Source organism: Lynx canadensis, chromosome E2 (genome assembly GCF_007474595.2).
Source record: "Lynx canadensis isolate LIC74 chromosome E2, mLynCan4.pri.v2, whole genome shotgun sequence".
Lineage (NCBI taxonomy): Eukaryota > Metazoa > Chordata > Mammalia > Carnivora > Felidae > Lynx > Lynx canadensis.
Genome location: NC_044317.1, coordinates 4,533,904 through 4,556,978, shown reverse-complemented (window position 1 = coordinate 4,556,978; position 23,075 = coordinate 4,533,904). Strand labels below are relative to the sequence as shown.

General features: G+C 57.2%; 1 protein-coding gene across 1 annotated transcript; it reads right to left on the bottom strand.

Annotated features, from left to right (window-relative positions):
* Positions 1-359: 359 nt before the first annotated feature.
* On the bottom strand, positions 360-11,806 carry KCNG4 (potassium voltage-gated channel modifier subfamily G member 4). Its single transcript, XM_032591368.1, has 2 exons — positions 11,050-11,806; positions 360-3,133 (listed from the first exon to the last, which is right to left on the bottom strand). The coding sequence occupies exons 1-2, from the start codon at positions 11,797-11,799 to the stop codon at positions 2,363-2,365; spliced, it is 1,521 nt and encodes a 506-aa protein (XP_032447259.1). The 5' UTR covers positions 11,800-11,806; the 3' UTR covers positions 360-2,362.
* Positions 11,807-23,075: the final 11,269 nt, after the last annotated feature.

Below are 23,075 nucleotides of genomic sequence, written 5' to 3'. Positions count from 1 at the left end.
TGGCTTCCCGACAGGCTTTCCAGGGACTATATTCTAAAGTTCTAGAAGCGAAGGGCCATGCTGTAGCCAACTTACTCTCAAATGGTCCAGAAAAATCTACTATTTGTATATAATAAAAAAATTCCAAATAATAAAGCAAAATGGTACCATGTGTTAAAAAAAAAAAAAAAAAAGAGGTATGGGGCGCCTGGGTGGCTCCGTCGGGTCGAGCGTCCGACTTCGGCTCAGGTCAGGATCTCATAGTTCATGGGTTCGAGCCCCGCGTCGGGCTCTGTGCTGACACAGCTCAGAGCCTGGAGCCTGTTTCAGATTCTGTGTTTCCCTCTCTCTCTGCCCCACTCGTGCTCTCTCTCTTTCTCTGAAAAGTGAACATGAAAAATTAAAAAAAAAAAAAAAGAGGTGTTCAGGGATCGGAGGTACACACTTCCTGGTCTTGCAACTTCTCTGTTTGATGTTTCCCAAATAAAATGTGAAAAAATCAGTTGCCTGGTGACTAGTAATTATACAGTAAGTGATGCTCAGTACTTCCGGTGAGAGGCTTGGAGCCCGTAGGTGCAGCCCAGAGCCAGGCAGGAGGGGGCGGGGGGTGGAGAGGAGGAGCCCAGGTGGCTGCGTAGGAACCGGGAGGGCAGCTGGACATCTCAGCGAATTTCGATTCAAACTTGAACTACTTGATTGTTGCTGAGGGAGCAGCTCTGTGGACAGTCAGGGCCCAGGGCTGGCTTTTCTTGTTTTCTCTCTCTTCCGGTCTCCAACCTGCCCCTCTGTGGCATACACTGTTGCAATGAACTCGGCTTCCCAGAGTCCCACACTGTCCAAGCGGTGAGGGACTTTAATCGCCGTCTGGTCCCACCTCTCCCCGGCATCAGTGAGAAAAGGAAGGCCCGGTGAAATCAGCTGCCTGTCCACTGTGATAGGACAAAGGAAGGGTGACAGCTGGTGCCAGACTTACCCCCAAGACCACCTTGCTTACTCTGCTCAGGGTAGCGGGGCAAAGTTACATCCTGGCCACACGCTTAACCTTGAACGTTTTCTGGGAGGGCTTGGGCACTGTTTCAGAAAAGCCTAAGAACTGAAGCTTGATACACTAGAGAGAGTGTCCCGCTGGGACTCAGGAGGGGCAGATCTAAGGAAGTAAACTGGCTGTGTGGCCTTGGGCAGGTGGCTTTCCCTCTCTGAGCCTTGGTCTCTCCATCTTAAAATACGAGAGTTGATTTACTTAACGACTTCATATCCTTTTACAGGGAGGCATGGATTCCTTTGAAGAGCTGATAGAATTGTTGGGCCCTTTTGCAAAGCCGTGCACTTTGAGATGCACGTTCAGCGTGGGCTGACTGCTCGGGATTCATGGCTCTGGCCCCGCGGCACGCCCTGCCCGTATCTGGAGCCGCTGGGTCCTACATCCGCTTCCTCCCTGGGACGCAAAGGGCCTGTGCGTTCATGAACGAACGGATAAATAGACAAACACATTTACATCTAAGCTGAGGAACGTACCCTTTGGCAGCTAGGGCCCTGTCTGGGGAGGCGGCAAGGGGCAGATCGGAAGGGTGCCCTCACTTCCGCACCGGAGCTATACCGCCCCCCGTGGTGGCCCAACTGAGGGTGGGAAGGGGCGGCTTCTGCCGCGCTGGGGGATCCAGCAGCAGGAACGGTTCTCTCAAGGGGCGATGCAGGTCCTACAAGAGTGAGCCTCTGTCAAGGCCAAGAACTGGCCACCTGGAGAACGTCCCAGCCAGAGCGCAGCTGGCCCAGGGGGGTTAACGCAGAGGCCGCTTCTGCCTTCTTGGCTGAGAGCTTCCAGAGTTGGGGGGGGGGGCGGGGAGGCAGCGGCATTGGGAAAATGGAACATACTGGGGCGAAAGGGGACATACTGAGCCCTGCGGGAGCCCACGATAGGATGCGCCGTGGTGGGGGGATCTGATCAGAAGGGTTCGCAGTGACCGGACCCTCCGGTCCCTGGTGGCAGGGAGGCCCCCGCAAAGCGGGTCTTAGGGGAGGAACGGAGTCCTGCAGGCTCGGTTCTGTGGGCATCTGGAACGCAGCCTGGGGTGTGGAGCACTACAGGGAAGGAAGGAGACTGGGGGATGACTGACTGACCTAACAAAGAGCGGATGTGCTCGGCGAGGGGCAGGGAGAGAGGAGAGAGCAAGGGGCGTCGATAAGGTCGGCTGGAGTCGCGGTGGCCAGAGGGGTCCCGAGTCACGACAGGCCAAGCCCGGTGGCCTTGCGCCCCTCCCAGCTGTGGGAGCGCTCCTGGCGCTCTAGAAACGTCCCACCAGATGGTCTCCACCGCGGTGATCTCTAGCCCGGTCAGCGCAGGGCGATGGGTCGCGGGGCCGCCCTTTCCCTGGAGGGCCTGGAGTCACAGGGATTTAGCGGGCGAGGCGGGGCCCTCCGGGCCCAGGTCGTCGACGTCACTCAGAAGTTCGCGCTCGCTGGCCGTGGCGGCGTTTTGCAGGCGGCGGATGCGCGCCTGTTCCTCCTCCTGCTCCCTCTTGAGCTCCAGGTAGGAGTGCGAGAAAGTGTGGAAGATGGACGTGGCGGGGAAGGCCATGATGAGGATCCCACTCAGGATGCTGCTCAGGGCCACCATCTGACCCGGCACGCTGCGCGGGACCATGTCCCCGTAGCCCACGGTCGTCATGGAGATGATGGCCCACCAGTAGGAGGCGGGGATGCTGGTGAACTCCAGCACCCTCCCGGACTCGTTCTCCGCCACGTAGACCAGGGGGGAGAAGAGCGTGACGGCCACGCAGAGGAAGAGGAGGAGGAGGCCGAACTCGCGGGTGCAGCGGCGCACGGTGAGGCCCAGCGTCTGCAGCCCCAGCGAGTGGCGCGCCAGGCGCATCACATACAGGATGCGCAGCGCCCGCAGCACGCGGAGCGCCAACCCCACCTTCTCCAGGTACGAGCCCCCGCCGGGCCAGCTGCCGTCCTCCTGGGGCTCGCCGGACACGGCCAGCGACACGTAGTACGGGGAGACGGCCAGGATGTCGATGATGTTCAGGGGCCCTTGGAAGAACTGACACTTGTCCCGGGCCTGGACGAACCGCAGGCAGAACTCCAGGGAAAACCAGGCCACGCACACGGTCTCCACGACGAAAATGTAGTAGCATTTCTGAGAACACTCACCCTGGGGAGGCGACAGAACGCTGCATGAGGGGTGGGTGGCAGCACTGGGGCCGGGGGTGGGGGGGGATGGGGAGGTGGAAACCATCCTGGGTCGCTAGATGAGCGCTGCCCTCTCACCCCTCTCTCTCTTTGCCGGAGGAATCAACACCTATTTGCCCAGAGCCGTTCTTGCTTGGGGCCTCTTTGTGACAGCGGCCAACCTTCACCTTCACTGACAGAAGCCCCTGTTGTGTACCGTGCCCCACCCTGGTTCTGTCACGTGGGCCACACGGTGATGCCGTGAGCGGGCAGCGCGACCTCATTTTGTGCCCAGGACGTGGTTCCAAGCAGCGAAATGACTTGCTCGAGCTCACAAGCAGAGAGGAGACGCGCTCTCAGCCGTAGACGCTGTTCGGCGACTGCCCCGCCTGCCACCCCTCATTCACTCATCCAACAAAAATGCATGGAGGTCTCCCCCCTGTGCCGGCTCCTAGGCTCTGTGGGTGGCGTGATCGAGAAGCAGATGTCGCTGCTGGGAGCTCAGAGGCTGGCGGGGCAGAGAGGGCTCCCGGGTCCCCGGTACAGCCCTCTGATGTGTGACTGCAACTATTCACGCAGGGTCTGTCTCCCTCGGGAGATTCCGGCTTGAGTGGGGGGGGGGGGCTGTCACATGGTTCGTGCTCCCCACCTCTGGCTCCTGACAGAAAGTTCCACGAGCCCCTGTGCTACTCAAAGTATGGTCCTTGAACCAAAAGCATCAGCCTCCCCGGAGAGCTGGGAAGAAACCCAGAATCTCGGGCCCCACCCCATCCCTCAAGGAATCGGACTTTACACCTCAACAAGACTCGCAAGTCTCACCTGGTGGCTTGGAAAATCCTGATGTCTGGGCCAGGACCCCAGAAATTCTTTTTTTCTAATTTTTTTTTTAATTTTTTTTTTCAACGTTTATTTATTTTTGGGACAGAGAGAGACAGAGCATGAACGGGGGAGGGGCAGAGAGAGAGGGAGACACAGAATCGGAAACAGGCTCCAGGCTCCGAGCCATCAGCCCAGAGCCTGACGCGGGGCTCGAACTCACGGACCGCGAGATCGTGACCTGGCTGAAGTCGGACGCTTAACCGACTGCGCCACCCAGGCGCCCCTTTTTTTCTAATTTTTAAAAAATGTTTCTTCATTTTTGAGAGAGAGAGAGAGAGAGCGCGCACAAGCTGGGGAGGGGCAGAGAGAGAGGGAGACACAGAATCCGAAGCAGCTCCAGGCTCCGAGCCGTCAGCACAGAGCCCGACGCGGGGCTCGAACCCACGGACCGTGAGATCGTGACCTGAGCCAAAGTCACTCAGCCGACTGAGCCGCCCAGGCGCCGCTAGAAATTCTAATTTAGTTGATCTAGGTTTGAGCCTGAGCAGAACTTTCCCGAAGTCCCATGGATGATTCTAATGAAGAGCCAGAGTTGAGAACCCGACTTCGAGTATTACACACACACACACACACACACACACACACACACATCGCGATGATGGATGAAGGAACGAATGAGAGACCACAGCCAGTTGCCTGAGTGCAAAGCATGATGTTGACAACTGTAGTTTTCTTTGGATTAAAAAGCTCTCAAGTGGAAAAAGAAATTATTTCCAGGGCCTGGGCCCACAGGAATACTGAATGGAAATGAAATGCTTTTTATGTCTGGCCGCTAGAGGAAGAGAAACGGGTGATCTGTCCCCATCTCAACTTGCCTGTCCGGGCCCGGGCAGCTTTCTCCCTGGACCTCTGTCCGGTCTACCGAAGGGGTGGAGGCGGGAGGCGGGGAGGGGGCTGCTGAGGGCACGGAGTCCAGAACGTCTGTGGCTCCGCTTTGGCTGCGAACCCGTTGTCTCCCCTGCACCACCTGGGGTTTGCTTCACAACCCTGGGAGTGCTCGCGAGTTTTGGACCCTGACTCCCCAGGAGCTGCAGACTCGCTGTGTGACCTTGCAGCGGTCACTGCCCCTCTCTGTGCTTCGGTTTTCAAGAAGGAGCTCGGAACAGCAGCCGTATTTCTCAAAGCCGACATGGGAATCCCTCCAGAGGGCTTGTCGCAAATGCAGATTCTTGGGCTCTGGTCACAAAATCAAGCCCTGCGGTGCGGCCCAGGAATCTGCACCTTGACAAGCCCTCCAGGGGACCCAGGGGCACCTGGAAGTGTTTCAGACTCTGGGCCGGATTGTCTCCACGAGGCTGCTTTTGTCGCTGACCTTTTGGGCGTTTTCCCCTTGGCGCAGGGACTTCTGGTAGCCTGGGAATAACCCCTCCAGACCGGGGACCCAACAGCTCAAGAAAGTGACTCCGGAGAGGTGGAGAAGGCTCTGTGGGCCCTCCCTCCGCCTCCGCGCTGGCGTTTGGCTATTCACGCACCCCCCCACCTCCCTGCGGCCACCTCCCTGCGCTGCAGCAAGCTGTCCTCAACTCTGCCTCGCACGGCTGCTCTGCCCAAACCCTCCCCACGCTGGGCCTCCAAGAAATGCGCCCCTCGCGGCGGGGATTTATGGGGCCTGAGCTGAGCAAGTAATTCCCGGGCCAGCCACGTTCGGAGAAAAATAGGAGGGAAATGAAAAAGTTACCTCTTCTCTCTCTCGGAGGAAGCTTCTGGTTGTATTTTGCAGGTAGGGTGAACAACGAATCCTGGTTTGCCCAGAACTTTGCGGATTTGAGCACAGAAAGTCCCAGGTCACCGGACCCCACCCCCCCCGCCCCCCGCCGAGTCCCGCGCAAACCAGGACGGCTGGTCACCCTCCTGGAGGGCCTCGTCTCTCGCTTTGGTTCCTCCACGCGGTGAAGAGGGTGAATCAGGCCTAATGGAGACCAGAGGGTGAGCCAGGCCACGCCGCGGGCGTTCACGCTCAGGATGTGGGGCCACGAGAGCCTGACGCAGAAGAACACGCCCTCAGCGTTTCCGTCTATGTGACATTGGAGGTGGTGGACAGAATCTCCGAAAGAGCGGCCACCTCCGGGTGGGGTGGGGACCGGCTGTGGGGGGACACGGGACAGCTCCCTGGGGAGATGGGCGCTGTGCTCGGGGAAGCGGGGTGTGGGTCACACGGGTGTGCACTGGCCGTTCCTTGCACAGCCAAGGCCCGTGCGTCTCAGTGTATGTCCATTGGGCCTATAAGACTGCAAAGTAAAACCAAAACGAACACCCGCGAGAATCAGCGATCGGGGTGGGCAGGGAGGGGAGAGAGAAGCCTGATTCATCCGTGGAAACTGAGTCATGGGTCCGTGGGGGCTCAGCCTTACTCCACTTGCTTTGTAAACGCCTGGCATTTTCCACCGCGAAAAGGCGAAGAACAGATCAGGGTCAGACATCAAAACCACAGTCGGATGGCAGTCCACACTCCGTGGGGAGGCGAGGGTTATAAAGACAGGACAGAGCAAGGGCTGCTGAGACTGTGAAGATGTCACAGGCTCTAGCGTTCCGGCGCGGCTGCTTGGAAAACGGGGGGGGGGGGGGGCCCTCCAAAATTAAACACACGTTTGCTATCCGAGCTGCAATCCTGCTCGTGGGCAGACATCAGAAGGCACTGGAATATACCCAGCAGGCAAGCACCGGAAAATAACTGCGTTATTCTGTAGCCCAGAGTGGAAACAGCATAAATGCCCGTCGGCTGACGGACGGATCCACAAAACGTGCTCTCTCCATACGACGGGCTATCACTCAGCCCCGAAAAGGAACGAAGTGCTGACAGCCTGGGTGAACCTTCACGGCCTCACGCACCGTGAGAGAAGCCGCACCCGAAAGGCCAGACGCCGCAGGGCTCCATTTCTGTGAAACGTCCAGAGAAGGCAAACGCAGGGAGACAGAAGGACATTCGTGGTCGCCAGGGGCTGGGAGGGCGGGGGAGACTTGGGGAGCCGCCGGAAGCAGGGACGGGGTTTCTTTGTGGGAGGATCCACATGCTCTGGGACAGTGACCGTTGCACACAGCCACTGATGGGTGCACTTTAAAAGGGTGCATCTTGGGATGTGGACTATGATGGCTTCATAAAAAAGGAGGCAGGACCCGGCCAGTTCCAGGCTCGAGCCGGAGCTGGTCGGGTCCTCTGGGCGAGCCACTGAGGGGTCCCACAACTTTGCTGCAAACCCTCTCCCCAAGCTTGGGAGCGGGGCTTCTGTAAGGGGCTCTGGGGTCAGAGGACGGCCAGGGCCTCCCGAGGGCAAGGCCACTGTCCCCGGGGGCCCATAAAGACAGGCTGCCCCCACAGATGCTGCAGGTGCAGGGACGGCCAGTTCCAGAAATTCCATCCGGGAGGGACCTGGGGCCCAGGGCTTGACCTCGGAGCTTTCCTCACACCCCGGGGCCTCAGAAATATGGCCCGAATTGGCCACCTCCTGCCTCCTGGTAGCTCGGTCCTGGCCCGCATCCACACAGCAGCTCGGGCCTTCTCCCTTCTGCCTGTGAATTCCTCCACTTGTGCCCTGGCCTTGGCCTTGGGTCCAGGGCTGTTTCCTCGCCCTGCTGACTCATTCTTCTTCCCGGCCTCTGCGCTTCCCCTGGGAGCCAGTTCGGTCTCTGCCCTCTCTCCCCTCCGTGATGCCCCTTCCTGACCCTCTCTCTCCTCCCCCATCCCAGCCGCCTTGCTCCCCAGCCCTGGGACACAGGGGCTCCGGAAGCGGGGGCCAGGGGGGCAGATGGGGGCCAGGGGCATGGAGACAGGCGAGCGTGACGAAACGGAAGAATCAGCTGCAATGAGTCAGGAAAAGTGGGTCCTGCCCCGGAAACAGGGAATACTTCTTGCTGGCCCGGATACAGGGAGAGGAGGCTGGGCGGGGAGGGGAATGAACCCCAAACCCAAGAAGCTAGGGGAAGAAGAACTCCCCGGGGCAACCACCGAATGTCACCGAACACAGAGCAGCTGCTGAGAGCGAGGTGCCGTTTACGGAGCAGAGGCAGGATTCAAGAGAGGGGCAGGGGACGACTGGCCGCTGCGGCGTGGGTTCCACGGTCCCGTGGGGAGGCTGGAGGGGTGTGTCAGCAAATGGTGGAGGAGACCGCGGACTATTACTGGGCCACGAGAAGCATGAGACAGCGACACAAGCTGCTGCGCGGACGGACCCTGAGAACACCACGCTGAGGGACGGGCCGGTCACAAAAGGCCACACGTGCGTGACTCCACGTGCACTGAAATGTGTGGAGAGGGGGGAGTCCGTGGAGGCGGAAAGCCGGAGGGGTGGTGGCTGGGGTGGGGGGCTGGGGACGGGGGAGGGCTGGGGAGGGAGCGGTGGAAAAGTGCTGGAACTTGGTAGACCCGGGGACCACACAAGACCGTAAACGTACCAAGAAGGTAAATTTGCGTTCCTGCCTCCAGCACCTAGAAGAACGCAGCGTGTGGGCCCTGGGTAGCTTGTCGAAGGAATGGAAGGTCGGATGCTGGGATCTCCTGTCAAGTGTCTGCCACCGAGGGCTGATCAGACCAACACTCACTAAGCGCTTCTCAGGCACCAGCACCATTCCCCCTGCTTTAGGGACTCGGCTCAGCCCTTCTTGTCTACCCTGACTCCCCCCCCCCACCTCCCACCCCCGCTTCCGTTTTAATTTGCGACCTCCAGTGCAGACCCCTCTCCCCAACTGCCAAGTTGACTCTAAGAGATTTTGCTGGAAGAAGGTAGAAGATAAAGCAAAAGGAAAGCTGCCCCCCCCACCGCCCGCCTCCCAGCCCTGCACCGAGCCTGATGGAGGAGGTCTGTGGGTCCCAGTCCTGGCACGTCTGTCCACTCGTGTGGCGTCAATTCATCTGAGCAGATGTCGTCCCCCAGGACAGCATGGCCCCCAGAGGCAGCTGGCCAGCTAACCATCCCCGAGGGTAAATACAAAATACCCAGGCAGTGGTGAAAAGAACATTATCTCCTTATGTAAATATAAGGACACCGCCTCAAAAAAACAAAGACAGCCTCCCCGGCCTCCCCGAGCTCCAAATTACTATCTTAACAGAGAAACAGGGGTGCCTGGGTGGCTCAGTCAGTTAAGCCTCTGACTTCAGCTCAGGTCACGATCTCGTGGCTTGCGAGTTCGAGCCCCGCGTTGGGCTCTGGGCTGACAGCTCGGAACCTGGAGCCTGCTTCAGATTCTGTCTCCCTCTCTCTCTCAAAAATAAACAAACATTTAAAAAAAATAAAACAAACAAAACAACACCCTTTTTTTGAGGGCAGCAAGCCCTCTCGCCCCACGAGCAGAACCACCAGCCTGGCTCTTGAGCCCAGATGGGCGGTGGGAGGGGGCTGCTGGTCCTGCGGGCCTCCCAGCGACCTCTGATTTGATCTCCTGAGTCCCCAACCAACCAAGCCTGCGTTCACACCCGGGGTAATTTTCAAAGCGTTAGGCTTTGAAAAGACCTCGTCCCTCTGCGGGGGGTCTAAATCCTGGCTTCCGGGAAATCCCTGAGGAACAAGTTTATGGAAACCTAGGGGGTCCTTTCTCAGCAGCTGGGACCAAGAGTACCCTTCTGAGGACGGGGGACGGAGGCCACTTTTTTTGTCCTAATTTTGTGCTGCAGTGTCTACGTGTAAATATTTCTGTGAACAAGCAGGCTCTAAAATCACATCATTTGGTGCTAACAAATAAAACAATGTCTCTATTTGGAGCTATAGTCCTCCTCCCCCCACCCCTACCCCCCGGGGGGAGAAAAAAGCTATTTGAAAGTCAAAACGTTTTGGTTGGTTTGCTTTAGGACAAAACATTTATCGGTTGCACAAGATACGTGTTATTCAGCAAATATCTGAGAGCCTACTCTGTGTGAGGCAGGGGCTGGTTCTCCAGCTAAGTCCTTTCTTTCTGGAAAGTTCTCTGATCCTACCAGATTGCCCTGGGCTATATCTTTAAGAGAAGTTTTGTACACGGACCACGGTTGTGGATACACAGGGTACATTATCTTATACGCGTGTTCTATTCATCAGTTCCCTGTATCTACCATAATGCAAGTTCCATAACTAGGGTAATGGGGAGCCATGGAGGAATGTAAGAGCAGAACAGGAACAACATTTTAAATTAGGAAACAATCCAGTTCTCAGTTTGAAGCTCTCTAGTAAACTTTCCAACAAAATATCGAATTCGTATCTCACTTCTCAGACTACCTGGCCCCTGGCAAGGAAGGAGGGGGGCAGAGTCACTTAGAAGTTTACTCAGCTCCAAGTTCCCCATCCAGTGAGCCTGACTGGGAGGCTCAGGGGCCAAGTAACAAGCAGGAAAACAGAGGGCCTTTGCTCTGTAACTCCAAGAAAGCTAAACGCCCCGTGCCTCCCTTTCTCCACCTGAATGTGGAGCCGGGATGCCCCCGAGGACTCTGGTTCCAGAAGGCAGGCATTTTTGGCCGGGGACGGCTCGTGGCACAGAGTAGCTGCTCAGTAAACACACGACACGTGCACGGAGCGCATGAACCCTCACAGCGACGCGGCTCGCTTTACGGAGGGGGAAACTGAGGCTCAGAGAGGGGAACCAATTTGCCCGCGGTCACGGAGCGGGGAGAGGCAAGCTGGGCCCGCCCGACCCACACGAAGCCCAGGGGTGACTTTGTCAACAGAGGCCACCAAGAGGCAGAGCCACCTCGTGACTTTTGTCGGCCTTAGGCTCTTTTTTTTTTTTTTTTTTTTCAATGTTTATTTATTTTTGGGACAGAGAGAGACAGAGCATGAACGGGGGAGGGGCAGAGAGAGAGGGAGACACAGAATCGGAAGCAGGCTCCAGGCTCTGAGCCATCAGGGCCTTAGGCTCTTCATGCGCCTTTCCCTCCAAAACAAAGCAAAACCAAAAACATCCCCAAACGTTCGCAACGGCATTGATCTAACCGGGCACACAGCCCCCCGCTGGACAATAATCTCTTTCTCTGCTGTTTTAAAAGATACGGAGCCCGGTCCACGGGCCCTAAGCCCCTCGGGCCTGGAGCCTGGGGGGCCGGGGGCGGGGAGCACTCACCTTGTCCTCCTCGGCCCTCACGTCGGGCATGGTGCTGACGCACAGGCTGACCGCCGTGGTGGCCACGAAGAGGATGGACAGACAGGCGAAGACCTTGCCGGGGAGCCCCGAGCGCGGGTTTTCCACCGTCTCCCGCAGCCAGCCCATGAAGACCCCCCAGCGCGACGGGTCCCCGGGGGGGCGCCGCGCCTCGCGCCGCAGGTGCAGCGCCTCCTGCTGGCGGAGCTCGCGCAGCTGCTCCAGCTTCCGGAGCAGCTCCAGCAGGCAGCAGGGCCGCAGGTGGGCCTCCTCGATCCCCCAGTAGGCCAGCTCCTCCCGGAAGGACGGCACGCACGTCTCCCGCAGCAGGGCCAGCCTGCCGGCCGCCAGGAAGCTCACGATCATGCCGAAAGCGCTGGGGCTGCGGTCGAAGAAGAACTCCCGGGTGGCTTCGTCGTAGTCGTCGCAGAGCTGCGCGATCTCCTCGTGGCTCCGGCAGAACTTGAGTTTGCTCAGGCGGCTCAGCGGAAACTCGTCGAGCGTGCTCCAGGGGAGCACGTACCGCCGGCCCCCGACGTTGACCAGGATCTCCTTCTCCAGGTCCGCCGCGGGGGAGGCGTCCAGCGCGCCCACCTTGCGGGCCCTGCGGTAGTAAAGCCCCTTAAGGGAGCGCGGCTGCAGGGAGCCGGGCAGCGGCTGGCCCAGGGGGCTGCAGGAGCCCCGGTGGCGGTGTCCAGGAGGCAGGCCCCTGGCCCTGAAGGGCATGGACATTGCTGGAGACGTCCTGCACTGGGTGGGGGGGGGGGGGGGAAGGGGGAAGGTAAGACAAGAGGGAGAAATCAACCTCAGGGCGGGGTCCTCGACCGCCCGGATGCAGCTTCACCACTGCATCTGCGTGGTTCGTTTTTCAAATAATCCAACAGAGACTTACTGAGCACCTACTCTGTGCCTGGGACCCGTCAGTGACCCAAGGAGATGATGACATCCCTTCCCGGGTCAGAGCTGTGCCCCTTCCAGGCCCTGTGGTCTTGGGCACGTGGCTTCACCTCTCCCATCGCACTCCACCCATGCCAGGCACAAGACTTGTACCAATCTTAGGAGGTACAGCTGGTAAAATAGAGCTTAAGAGTGTAAGGGTGTCTCAAGTTCACTGCCAGGTTCTGGTCCCTTACGGACTGCCACAGCAGGTGGACTGCTCAGCCTCTCTGAGCCCTTTGCTTCGTCTGGACAGCTGGGGTAGTTTGAGTACCCCCACCTCACTGGGCACGGGGAGGGTTCCGTGCAGTGCTGTCCAGGAAGCGCTTATTCAGAACGCTTCTAGGCGCTTCTGAGGTGCCAGGCACCAATCGACACGCTTCCTCTACAGTAACGCATCTCAACAATTCCACAAGGTAAACAATTCCCCATTTTACAGATGAGCAAACGGAGGCCCAGAAAGGTTCAGTAACACAGAATGTGTGCTTAAGCCCAGCGTCTGACTCTCAGGAGCCGCGCCGCAATGGCCTCGTTTGCCTCTTCCTTCGGAGGACTTTTGCCATCAACGACAGCCCCCCTCCATGTTCCCCGGGGTGCTTGCCTCGGCCACCCTTGCTGTGTGACCTTGAGCCACCCTTGCTGTGTGACCTTGAGCCATTACTCCCCCTCTCTGTTCTCTGCGAAGCGAAGGGACGTCTAATGCGCGCTCCATCTCAGACCCATTCGAGGCGCTTGGCTTAGGATGAGGGCTTGAGATGTAACCCGTGCATTTAAAAAACCACCTCTGCCACCTCCCCGGCCTCAGCGCCCTGCCGCCGTTCCCCACGCTCCCGCTTCTAGCCAGAGCTGTTTCCAGAGCTTCTACAACCTTACATTCCAAAACGCACTCCAATCAAGACAAAAACTCGGCGGCTGAATGGAAACAAAAGTTGCTCTCAATTTCAGCGCCAGCTGGATTCGGGCAGGCAGCGAAGAGTTGAATCACAGCCTGTGCGGTTCACACTTGCTCACCACCCAGCGTTCTGTTACTCTGTATGCATTACTTCCTTTACGGCGTATGGCCAGAGGAAGGCGAACAGCCTGCAGAGAGAACTATTTGGAAATCCGGGGAGTCCTTCCCAAGTGCTCTCCGTTTCCCCGTGCAAAACCCCAGACCCAGAGAGCCGGAGTGACTCATCCAAGGTCACAGAGCGAATCCAAGTCCAACCCAGGACTCTTGTCTCCCAGCCGGGGGGGGGGGGGGGCTCTTTCTAGACAACCCCCTCCCCCCCCAAAAAAAAAATCCTGCCCTGTCTGCATTCACTGCACAAACCCAACTTTGCAATCCACTCCCCCAGCCCCCGCCCCAGCCGGCACACACAGCTCTGTCCCGGGCAGGGAAAGGTATTCATTCCAAACAGCAGCGCTTTGGCCCAGAATGTCACACGTCCTGCAAGCCACCACCCCCGCCCCCCACCCCTGCAGCAAACACTAACTTCTTCCCCCAAAGTTGAACTCACCTTCCTGTCTCTGGGAGCCCTTTTCCCGCTCTCTCTCTACCTGGCAAGGGGAGCCCGTGTCCCGATGGCCAGGGAAGAGCCAGGTTTGTGGTGGAGATGAAGCAGAAGAAAAGAAAAATCCCGCACACGGCAGTCTCTGGCAGAGTTAGTTTCCAACCTCTCTTCCCTTGCCTCCTCCCGGAAGCGGAGGGACATTCATTCTGCACCTCTCTCTCCCGCAGCTGCAGAACGGCCCTGGGGCAGTGGGCTGGGGCTTCTAGAAGGACCCAGAAGCCCCTTCCCCGGTGAGAGGTGAGAGTCCTAGGGGCTCGTGCTGGGAGCCAGCCAGCTGTCCTGCTTCAACGGCGGGCTCTGCACTCGGAGCCCCACGGGGACAGCCAGTGTGGTCCTGCAAGAGACGCGGGGGCGGGGGGGGGGGGACGGGAATGGCTTAGAAATAATCTCTCCATCACCAGGCTGCCGGAAGACACAGCAGCAACCACGGCTCTGCCAACTGCCTGGGAGGCGAGGAGAGCTGTCCTGCCCTCCCCTCCCAGGAGGGACAGAACCCGAAAGGAGCAGAGGGCAACTTGGGGCCGGGACATCTGCAGCTACCTGCCCCGCAGCCTGGAGGCTCCTGGGGGTGGGGGTGGGGGCGCCGATGAGGGGGTGGCGCGCAGGTAAAGGCTGCGGGAGGAACCTACTGGTAAATCACGGGTCGGGGACAGGTGGGGGCAGAGAAGCCCAGCGTCTGAGCGCCGGGTGGAAGCTGGCTGCGTGCTGGGCTAATGTGGAGTCACACGCACCTGGGTCCCCAGCTCCCACGTGGGTGGCTGGCTGGCCTCGGGCAGGGGACTCAGCCCCTCCGAACCTCGCGGTCCTCGTTTGTGAGACGCACGGGGGTGTGGGGGTTCAGAGAGGTCACACCCCACAGCAGAGGCTCCCAGTGCGGTTTGGCTCCCCGGGGGGGTAAAGAGGAAGTGGAACAAGGGCCAGGCCAGGCGTCCTAGCCTCGACTCTGCGCTCCCTCGCTGTGCGTCCTCGGTCGGTCTCTTCACCTCTCTGGGCCTCCGTGTTCTCCCCGGTCAGATGAGGGCAGTCAAAGCAGTGAGGGCTCGGACTGCCCAGCCGTCTTCTCCTGTAGGTGCTCAGTGTCCCCTGGCTCTTCTTAATTTTCTTAAGAGGTTCTCAGCCCCAGGCTCTTGGCTTCCAAAGGGGAGGTACTCTCAGTTCCGTTTTGCAGACAAGGCCCGGAGGTCCGGGCAAGAGGTTTGCTCAAGGTCACCTTGCTGGTTGGAATCTGCACGTGGCAGAGACTTTGAGGTCTGATCCAGGGTTCTGGAGGGGGGAGGGTCTGAGCGCGGGCCTTTCATGGCTGCCCGGTGGGGGGTGGCAGCAGCCGCGGGCCTCAGCGTGCTCTCCCTGGCCTTGGCCGTGGGGGTAAGTCCCGGCAGGAGCAGAGGAGCCAGAGGGACAGAGGTGGTCTAGGGTCGTGGCTTTTAGATCGCACTGTGTGAAACCCAAGCGTTCTGTAGACGCGATCACGGGGCCTGGAACGAGGGTGACAAAGGGTAGGAGGCAGGGATGGGACTCCCTGCCTCAATGTGACAGCTCCACTGTCAGTATGTAAGTGGGACTCCCAACACGCCAGGGCCGCAGGGGCCCATCTTCACACTCAGCCCACTGGAGGAGACCCCAGAGCCCCTGTTAGGGATGGGTACGCTCTCCCCTCTCCCCCGACTCCCCAGTTCTCAGACCCCAGAGCCGCCCCAACACCTCTCATAAACCAGACCCCAAACGGATCTTTCCAGCTCGTGCTGGTTTTCCCCCCTTCTCTCTCTGTCTCCCCACGTCCCCTGACTCTATTATTGATCTCACCCTACCCTCCGGCCAATTGCCCCCCCAGCTTCCTCCACCCGCCTCTGGTCCCCTTTGTGTCCGGAGTGCTGGGTTCAAATCAAGGATTTAACGCTTCCCTGCTGGGTGACCTTGAGCAAGTTTCTTAACCTCTCTGCGCTCGCTCGCTTCGGTTCCCTCACCTGTGAAATGAAAATGATAACGCCTCCCTATTGCTTGGTTGTGAGCCCTGCACGAGTGAGTTCTCACTGATCAGGCGCTTACAAGAGTCCCTGGCATGAAGGAAGTCCGTTCAAGTGCTTTTGCCGTGATTACAAGTATTATCTCAACAACTTCTGCCCAACTCACACGAGGAGATTTTTGTCTGAGGACAAGAGTTTCGATAAAGTTTTAACTGCCGTTGGAAAGGAGTTTTAAAGGAAAAGCAGAAAGGGAACGATCTAGTCCGAGCCCCTGATAAGTCGTAGAGGGGGCGAGGGGAGGACTGTCTGAGCTCTCGCGGGCCCCTCAGTGGCAGAGCGGGGCTCAGTTAGGACTCACACTCCAGTGCTCTTCCCACAGCCCCAGTGTGTTCGTTCTCTCAGCACTGCTACTCTGCCCAGGCTAGAGGACTTTGACTTTAGCCCGGTGCCCAGGCCCACCAGCCCCTGCCTCAGGGCATTTGCACGCGGCTCGGTAAAGTTCCAGTCACCTTTTAACTCAACACCACTGCCTTCCTGCCCCTCTGTTCCTCTCCGTTGTGTCCACTCAACCCCTGCTAACCAGGGAAGGTAGTCTGGCCCCAGCCTCTCCGGCATCCTGCAGGTCTCGGATGCAGGACCGCCTATGGTAGCCTGTCCTCTCTCGTCTGAAGGACCGTGGCCTGCTGGGCATAAGCGATGGGCCGCCGTGACCATGGATGAGTGAGTGCCCCCAGGGCCTCTGTAACCAAACAGACAAGCACCGTGGCCTAAAACAACGCAAACGTATCATCTTCCAGTTCTGGAGGCTGGGAGTCCAAAACGGGTCTTAAGGGGGGCTAAAAACAACGTGCCGTCAGGCCCGCCTTCCTGCTGGGGGTGATCGGGGAGAAGATTTAAAAAAATTTGTCTGTGGCGCCTGTGTGGCTCAGTCGGTTAAGCGGCCGACTTCGGCTCAGGTCACGATCTCACGGTCCGTGGGTTCGAGCCCCGCGTCGGGCTCTGTGCCGACGGCTCGGAGCCTGAAGCCTGCTTCGGATTCTGTGTCTCCCTCTCTCTGCCCCTCCCCCGTTCATGCTCTGTCTCTCTCTGTCTCAAAAATAAATAAATGTTAAAAAAAAAATTAAAAAAAAAAAAGTAAAAAAATTTGTCTTAGGTTAAATTAACAGGCATCCTGGTACCAGGGGGGAGGAAAAGCCAGCCTGGAAGAGGTCATATTTCAGACCCGGCGACGAGGTGTTACGGGCGTGAATAAGGCAGTGGCTGCGGGGCATGGACAGGAGGACCCATATGGAAGGTGCTGGGCGAACAGCAGCTGGGGGACCCTGTTTCAGCCGCAGCCACGCCCCACCAGGGAGATCTGGTTAGCAGCCAAGGCCACGGACCCCGCTGGAGTGACCTGATCACCATCTCTGGGCCACTGGGGCCATTCAGCATGACCTCATCGGGGAAATCGAGGCAGCTCCGGATTTCGATCGTGGACTCTCATTCATACGAGCACGCGCAGATCTTTGGCGGCCAAGAGTCCCAAAGGCAAGGTGGCTCCGGGAGCAGATGGATGTCACAAAGGAGGCCGGCTGGGCGCTGTGGGTGGGGCCACCCCCCCCCCCCGCCCGACTCACAAAGGTGAAATGTAGGTCCAGCGTTGAGTATCTTTACATTTTTGAAAGGAGAGCCACCACCCTGACTTTTGTGCTAAATCCCTCAAATTCTAAATGTTGCCAACTAACTCGGAAACGTATGAAGCACCACGGAGCAAGGCCCGTGCCTGTCTCCTAGGGATACCCCGAGGACAGCATAAATGCTCGCTCACCGAAGGGCACGGCGGGTGGGAAGGCTGGTCACAGTGCTGTTTCAGCGGGCCCGTGATCCATGAGAAAGCGCAGCGCGTGTTCGCACAAGAGAATACGAGACCGCGACGGGAATGCACACACAGGACCATTGGCAGCCACTCGAAGAACCTCGGTCATTATGTGGAGTGAAGGCCACAGAAACAGCCGACACAGCATGGCTCCATCGGTAGAAAATTTAAAACCAGGGGGGGCCTGGGCAGCTCCGCGGGTGGGGCGTCCGACTCTTGATTTCAGCTCAGGTCACGATCTCACGGTTTCGTGAGTTCGAGCCCCGCGTCGGGCTCTATGCTGACGGCTCGGAGTCTGGAGCCCGCTTCAGATTCTGTGTCTCCCTCTGTCTCTCTGCCCCTCCCCCGCTCAGACCCTGTCTCTCTCTCTCTCTGTCTTTCTCAAAAATAAATAAACTTTTTTTTTTAACGTTTATTTTTATTTTTGAGACACAGAGAGACAGAGCATGAATGGGGGAGGGGCAGAGAGAGAGAGAGAGGGAGACACAGAATCAGAAACAGGCTCCAGGCTCCGAGCCGTCAGCACAGAGCCCGACGCGGGGCTCGAACTCACGGACCGTGAGATCATGACCTGAGCCGAAGTCGGACGCTTAACCGACCGAGCCCCCCAGGCGCCCCAATAAACGTTTTTTAAAAATAAAAAAAAGTAAATAAAAATGGGCAGAACTAATCAAAGCCAGCACAATTACCTCTGGGGGCGTGTGGTGGGTCCCGAGGGCTGGTCATGTCGCTCGATCTGTGTCTCTCGGCAGGGGGGGGCGGGGGACGCTGATTCCACATTGTGTCGAATCTGTGCAAGAGACGTGTGCAGCTTAGTATTGTGTGTTGTGCTCAGATTGAAAAAGCTGTTTTGAGCAACCACCACCGAAGGCCCCAGGAAGACATATGGATGGGCTGGATTCGGGCCCGGGTGGTGCCCTGTTAGGAGCTGGTGGTCACCGGGAACAGCTTTGAAGGGGCTCCAGCCCCGGAACCTCTGTTTTTGGTCAGCCACCTCTAAAGCCTACAGTTACGCCCAGTTCCGTGTCTTTACCTGGAGGATCCTGCCCTCCCTCCCTCCCTCCTGGAATCCTAGGGTCCTGAGGATCCGGAAAAGTCAGCGGTGAAGGTCTGCCCTACCGCCTTCCACCTCCCTCTGCCCTTTCCGGTGCACAGAAGTTGTGGACTGTCACCACAAAGGGACATACACGCCAGGCAGCCGAGCTCTCCCAGCTGAGTCCTTTCTGTTGGAGGGACGGGTGCCTCCCTGGAGATGAAACGTTATTATATCCTGATTGCAGGATTACAGAGCGGAACGCGTGCCGGGGTCTCAGCCCCCCACCCCCGCCAAGGGGCTTGTACCTTTCGGCTAGGACATTTTTCAAACAAGTGGAAAATTGCAAGCCTCGGCTCATAATTACTAGCATTTTGTCATGAATATATTTGAATATATATATATATATATATATATACACTTTATATATGAATGTAGTTTTTTCCAAAGCGTTTCAAAATAAACTAGACACCATGACATTTCCTCCTGAATTCTTCAGCATAGACATCCAGAAACACAAGGATAATTTTCTGTGTAATCACAAAACCGTTATCACACCAAATGTGATTAAAAATAAAGAACGATTCCCTACTATCACTTGATTCCCCATTCATCTGACACCCACGTCTCCGGAACGCCTTTTTATAGTATTGTAGCTCTCCAAAGACCCAGATCCAATGAAGGGTCACATATGACATTTGCCAATTGCGTTCCGTTACTTTTTTCTATAAAGATTAAAAAAAAATTTTTTTTTGACATTTATTCATTTTTTTTGAGAGACAGAACAGAGCGTGAGCAGGGGAGGGGCAGAGAGAGAGGGAGGCGGAATCCGAAGCAGGCTCCAGGCTCTGAGCTGTCAGCACGGAGCCCGATGCGGGGCTTGAACTCACTGACCGCGAGATCGTGACCTGAGCCGAGGTGGGCGCTCAACCGACCGAGCCACCTAGGAGCCCCGTGTTCCGTTACTTTTTAATCTCCAACAGTCCTCTGTCCCCAGCCAGAACCTCCTCCCCCACCTCCCACCCCTACCCCCATGACACAGGCTTTGGAAAGAGGTCAGATCAGGTTGTCTGATTTGTCGACTGTTCCTCCTTCCAGATTGATCCCCTTGTTCCCAAGCGGCCCCCTCGCCCCTCTATTTCTGGAAATTGGGTCAAACGCATTGATCACACTCAGGTTACACATAGTTTTGGTAAGAACGCTTCATGGGGGGCTCACTGGGAGCTCCTTACGCTTGGCTGTCCTCCCTGGCTGATGCCAGGACGTATGGCCGGGTTAAGGTGGTCACCGCAGACATGTCTGTCACAAGGGAACACTTTCCTTCTGTGATTAGCAGGTGCTCTGAGGTGATGGTTGGACCTAAGCACGTTCCTGTTTGAAGAAGTTAAGGAACCTGCCCTCAGCTTCCAGGTCTTTCTGCTACAAACTGCTCGGCCGGACCTCACTGTCCTTTCTCATCCCACCGAGACTAGCTTTCCAGGGCTGTGTCCCTGCCTCTGGAGCTCAGAGGCCGGGGCAGGAAGGGGTGCGAGGCTGAGGAAGAAACGCGAGATGAGCCCGGGTGAAAGTGAAGCTGCCACGAGTAACCTTCAAGTTGCTACGATCCTGAACTCGGAGCCTGGAGCCTGCTTCGGATTCTCTGTCTCCCTCTCTCTCTCCCTCTCAAAAATAAATACACATTTAAAAAAAAAGAACTCAGGAAGAATATGCTCATATGCGGGGGGCGGGGGGGGGCCCTGGGTGGCTCAGTTGGTTAAGCGTCCAACTCTTGGTTTTGGCTCAGGTCATGATCTCGCAGCCTGACGGTGCGGAGCCTGCTTGGGTGGGGGGTGGGGTGCAGGGCGCAAAGGAGCGGGAGGACAGTGACCCCAAGATTTCCGGTCTGCGTGGTGCAGCAAAAGGGGAGGCAGGAATGGGAATGGGAAGCAGTGGAGGAGGGGGAGGAGGGGGAGGAAGGGTCGGGGGGAAAGGGGAGGTCAGCCTTGAACCTGCTGCGTTGGGGGCACCCCGCTGCAGATGTTTGGGGGTTTGAGTCCAGAGCCCAGAGAAGAGCTGGGGCCGGAAGGATACACGGGAAGGGTCCTCAGCACCCCTCCCGGGAGGGGGAGTCACCCTCTTCAGGGATTCTGAAAAGCCGCCTGGCTGAGGGGTCGTGGCACCTTGTCAGGTCATGAATCACTTTCTGTAAGGGGTGAAAAGGGTCTCAGAGGGTCCCCTCCTCCGCAACCCCCTCCTTCCATCCCCCCCAGCCCAGGAAACATCAGTGTTTGCACAGCCTGTGGGCTGATGGCCCCCCTGGACACATGGCCGCAGGCCTCAAAGGAAAAGGATGCGGCTCCCGGTACGTTCGGGGTAAGTGGGTCAAGTGCGGTTCCCCCAGGCACCTGCTCAGCCCCATGAACAAGTTGATGTGCCAAATGCGTCCTCTAGACCAAGGCTGGCTGGCTGGCTGGCTCAGCCTGTCCTTCCCCCGCCCCCAACCTTCTTGCTTCCTGGATGCCCCCCCGGGACGGGCCCTTCTCTGCTCTCCGTCACTGGAGGGGGACAGAAGTTAGCCCGTGGCCGGGAGGTCTTGCCTTTGGCGGCCTCGTCTCCCGTGACCTCCAGCCTCTTAAACGCACCCTCACCGCACATCCAAACGCTTTGCTTTGCAAAGACGTGGGAACGTATTTATTCTTGTGCTTTCGAAATCCTTGGCTGCAAGGAGCTCACTTAATTTACGGTGGGCACGGCTCCTCCCGGGCGCGCTCTGTAACCTGCTCCAGATAGGCATACAGTGACATAGCGTTTTTAAGTGCAATGAAACGTTTTGGCCGTGAAATTGGCCAACGAACAAATGGATACGTTAACCATATTAATAGCAGTTGTGGGTGGTTTTTTTTTTTTCCTGATAATTTGGATGCTTTGTTTCCAGAATCATCCACCTTTATCGGGTCTCTGAGAAGAAGCGTGAGGGTCCTGGGGTCCTGGGGGCTAGAGGGGCCTAATTGCAGGAAGGGGAGGCGGGCAGGGGCTGGGGACCCTGGGGAGCCGGGAGGGGCGGAGAGCACGTCTCTGGGCGAGGGGGCAGAGACACCTGTCAGGGGCAGGATGTTCGGGGGAAGGTGCCAAGGTCCAGGTCCATCTGGCAGGTGGACAAGGTGGGGAGGGCTCTGCCGCCGGGATCCTCAGTGGGAAGGTGAGGAAGACCTTGGAACTAAGGCGAATGGATGCCCATGTGTCCTTTCAACGTCCCACTAGCCTGGATAGCAGGCCGGCAGGAAGTTACTTACGCTTCATTCTCTATGGATGTTCGACTCCTTTTACGATTCGTCAGGGCCTGATTCTCAAGTGAACGTGTTCACTTGCAAACGTGTATCTGGTAAAGGTGACCGTGACTTCCACCTGTTAGCAAAGAAAGCCAGGCGTCGTGGTTCCGCCGCCCTGCGGGACGCTCGCCACTTCTGGGTCTTTCTCAGCCTCTTCTCCCACATTCCTGGGTGCCTATAAGCATTGAGGGCCTCCAGTGCCTCTCGGACCCGCTCTCCCCCTGCGCCGGCGCCCTCACGGATGAGTACAGTAGGCTTCCGACACCGGTTCATTCTATGATGGTAGGAGAGACTTTTTTTTTTTTTAATTTTTTTTTTTAACGTTTATTTGTTTTTGACACAGAGAGAGACAGAGCATGAACGGGGGAGGGTCAGAGAGAGGGAGACACAGAATTGAAACAGGCTCCAGGCTCTGAGCTGTCGGCACAGAGCCCGACGCGGGGCACGAACTCACGGACCGTGAGATCACGACCTGAGCCGAAGTTGGATGCTTAACCGACGGAGCCACCCAGGTGCCCCCAATAATAACTTTTTAAAGAGACAGCTGATGGGGCGCCTGGGTGGCTCCGTCGGTTGAGCGTCCGACTTCGGCTCAGGTCGTGATCTCACGGCTCGTGAGTTCGAGCCCCGCGTCAGGCTCTGTGCTGACAGCTCGGAGCCCGGAGCCTGCTTTGGATTCTGTGTCTCCCTCTCTCTCTGCTCCCATCCCATTTGCATTCTGTCTCTGTCTCTCTCAAAAATAAATAAACATTAAAAAACAAATAAAGAGATAGCTGATCAAAGGTTGTACAATTGGATGAAAAAATAAAAGCAAACAAACCTTAGAATTACACAGGACCCTTTAAAAGTAAAAAGAGGATACAGGCTTAATTGTTTCTAACGTCCTGACAACAGCATTTTGTGTACGCGTCTGTGTGTTTTGTCGGGTGCATAAACCCCATTTTATCGCTGGAAAAATCTTATAATAATATGCTTTCACATCTTTTTAAGGACTGTTCGCCTCAGACATTCTGCTTTCACGAAGATTTCAAAAAATCTAGGGCAGTGATTTTCCTTAGAAGGGAGGGAGAAGGTCACCAGGAAAGCTGTCCTAGGATCCTCAATATGCTGGAGTACTCAATCTGTCAAGATCGAGAAGCTAAAAGCAATATAGTAATTGACCTGATTTTTTTTTAAAAAAGCGCAAAAGCTTTGTTCTCTGCTGGAACACAGAAACATTTGTTACCCTAAAAGGACACGTTTCGGTGACTTGCCTTGCTGTCAGCAGAAATTTTGGCTTTTGCGTTCAACAACACCCTTCATGGCTAAGTAAACAGGAGGGACGGAAAGACGGCCAGTCGTTTATTTAGAGCAAGT

Excerpts from the sequence above, each read along its gene's own strand:
- KCNG4 (XM_032591368.1), bottom strand. The coding sequence starts at position 11,799 with ATGTCCATGCCCTTCAGGGCCAGGGGCCTGCCTCCTGGACACCGCCAC. Across the intron at positions 3,134-11,049 it reads TGAGGGCCGAGGAGGACAAG|GGTGAGTGTTCTCAGAAATG; the intron begins GTGAGTGCTCCC and ends TCGCCTCCCCAG.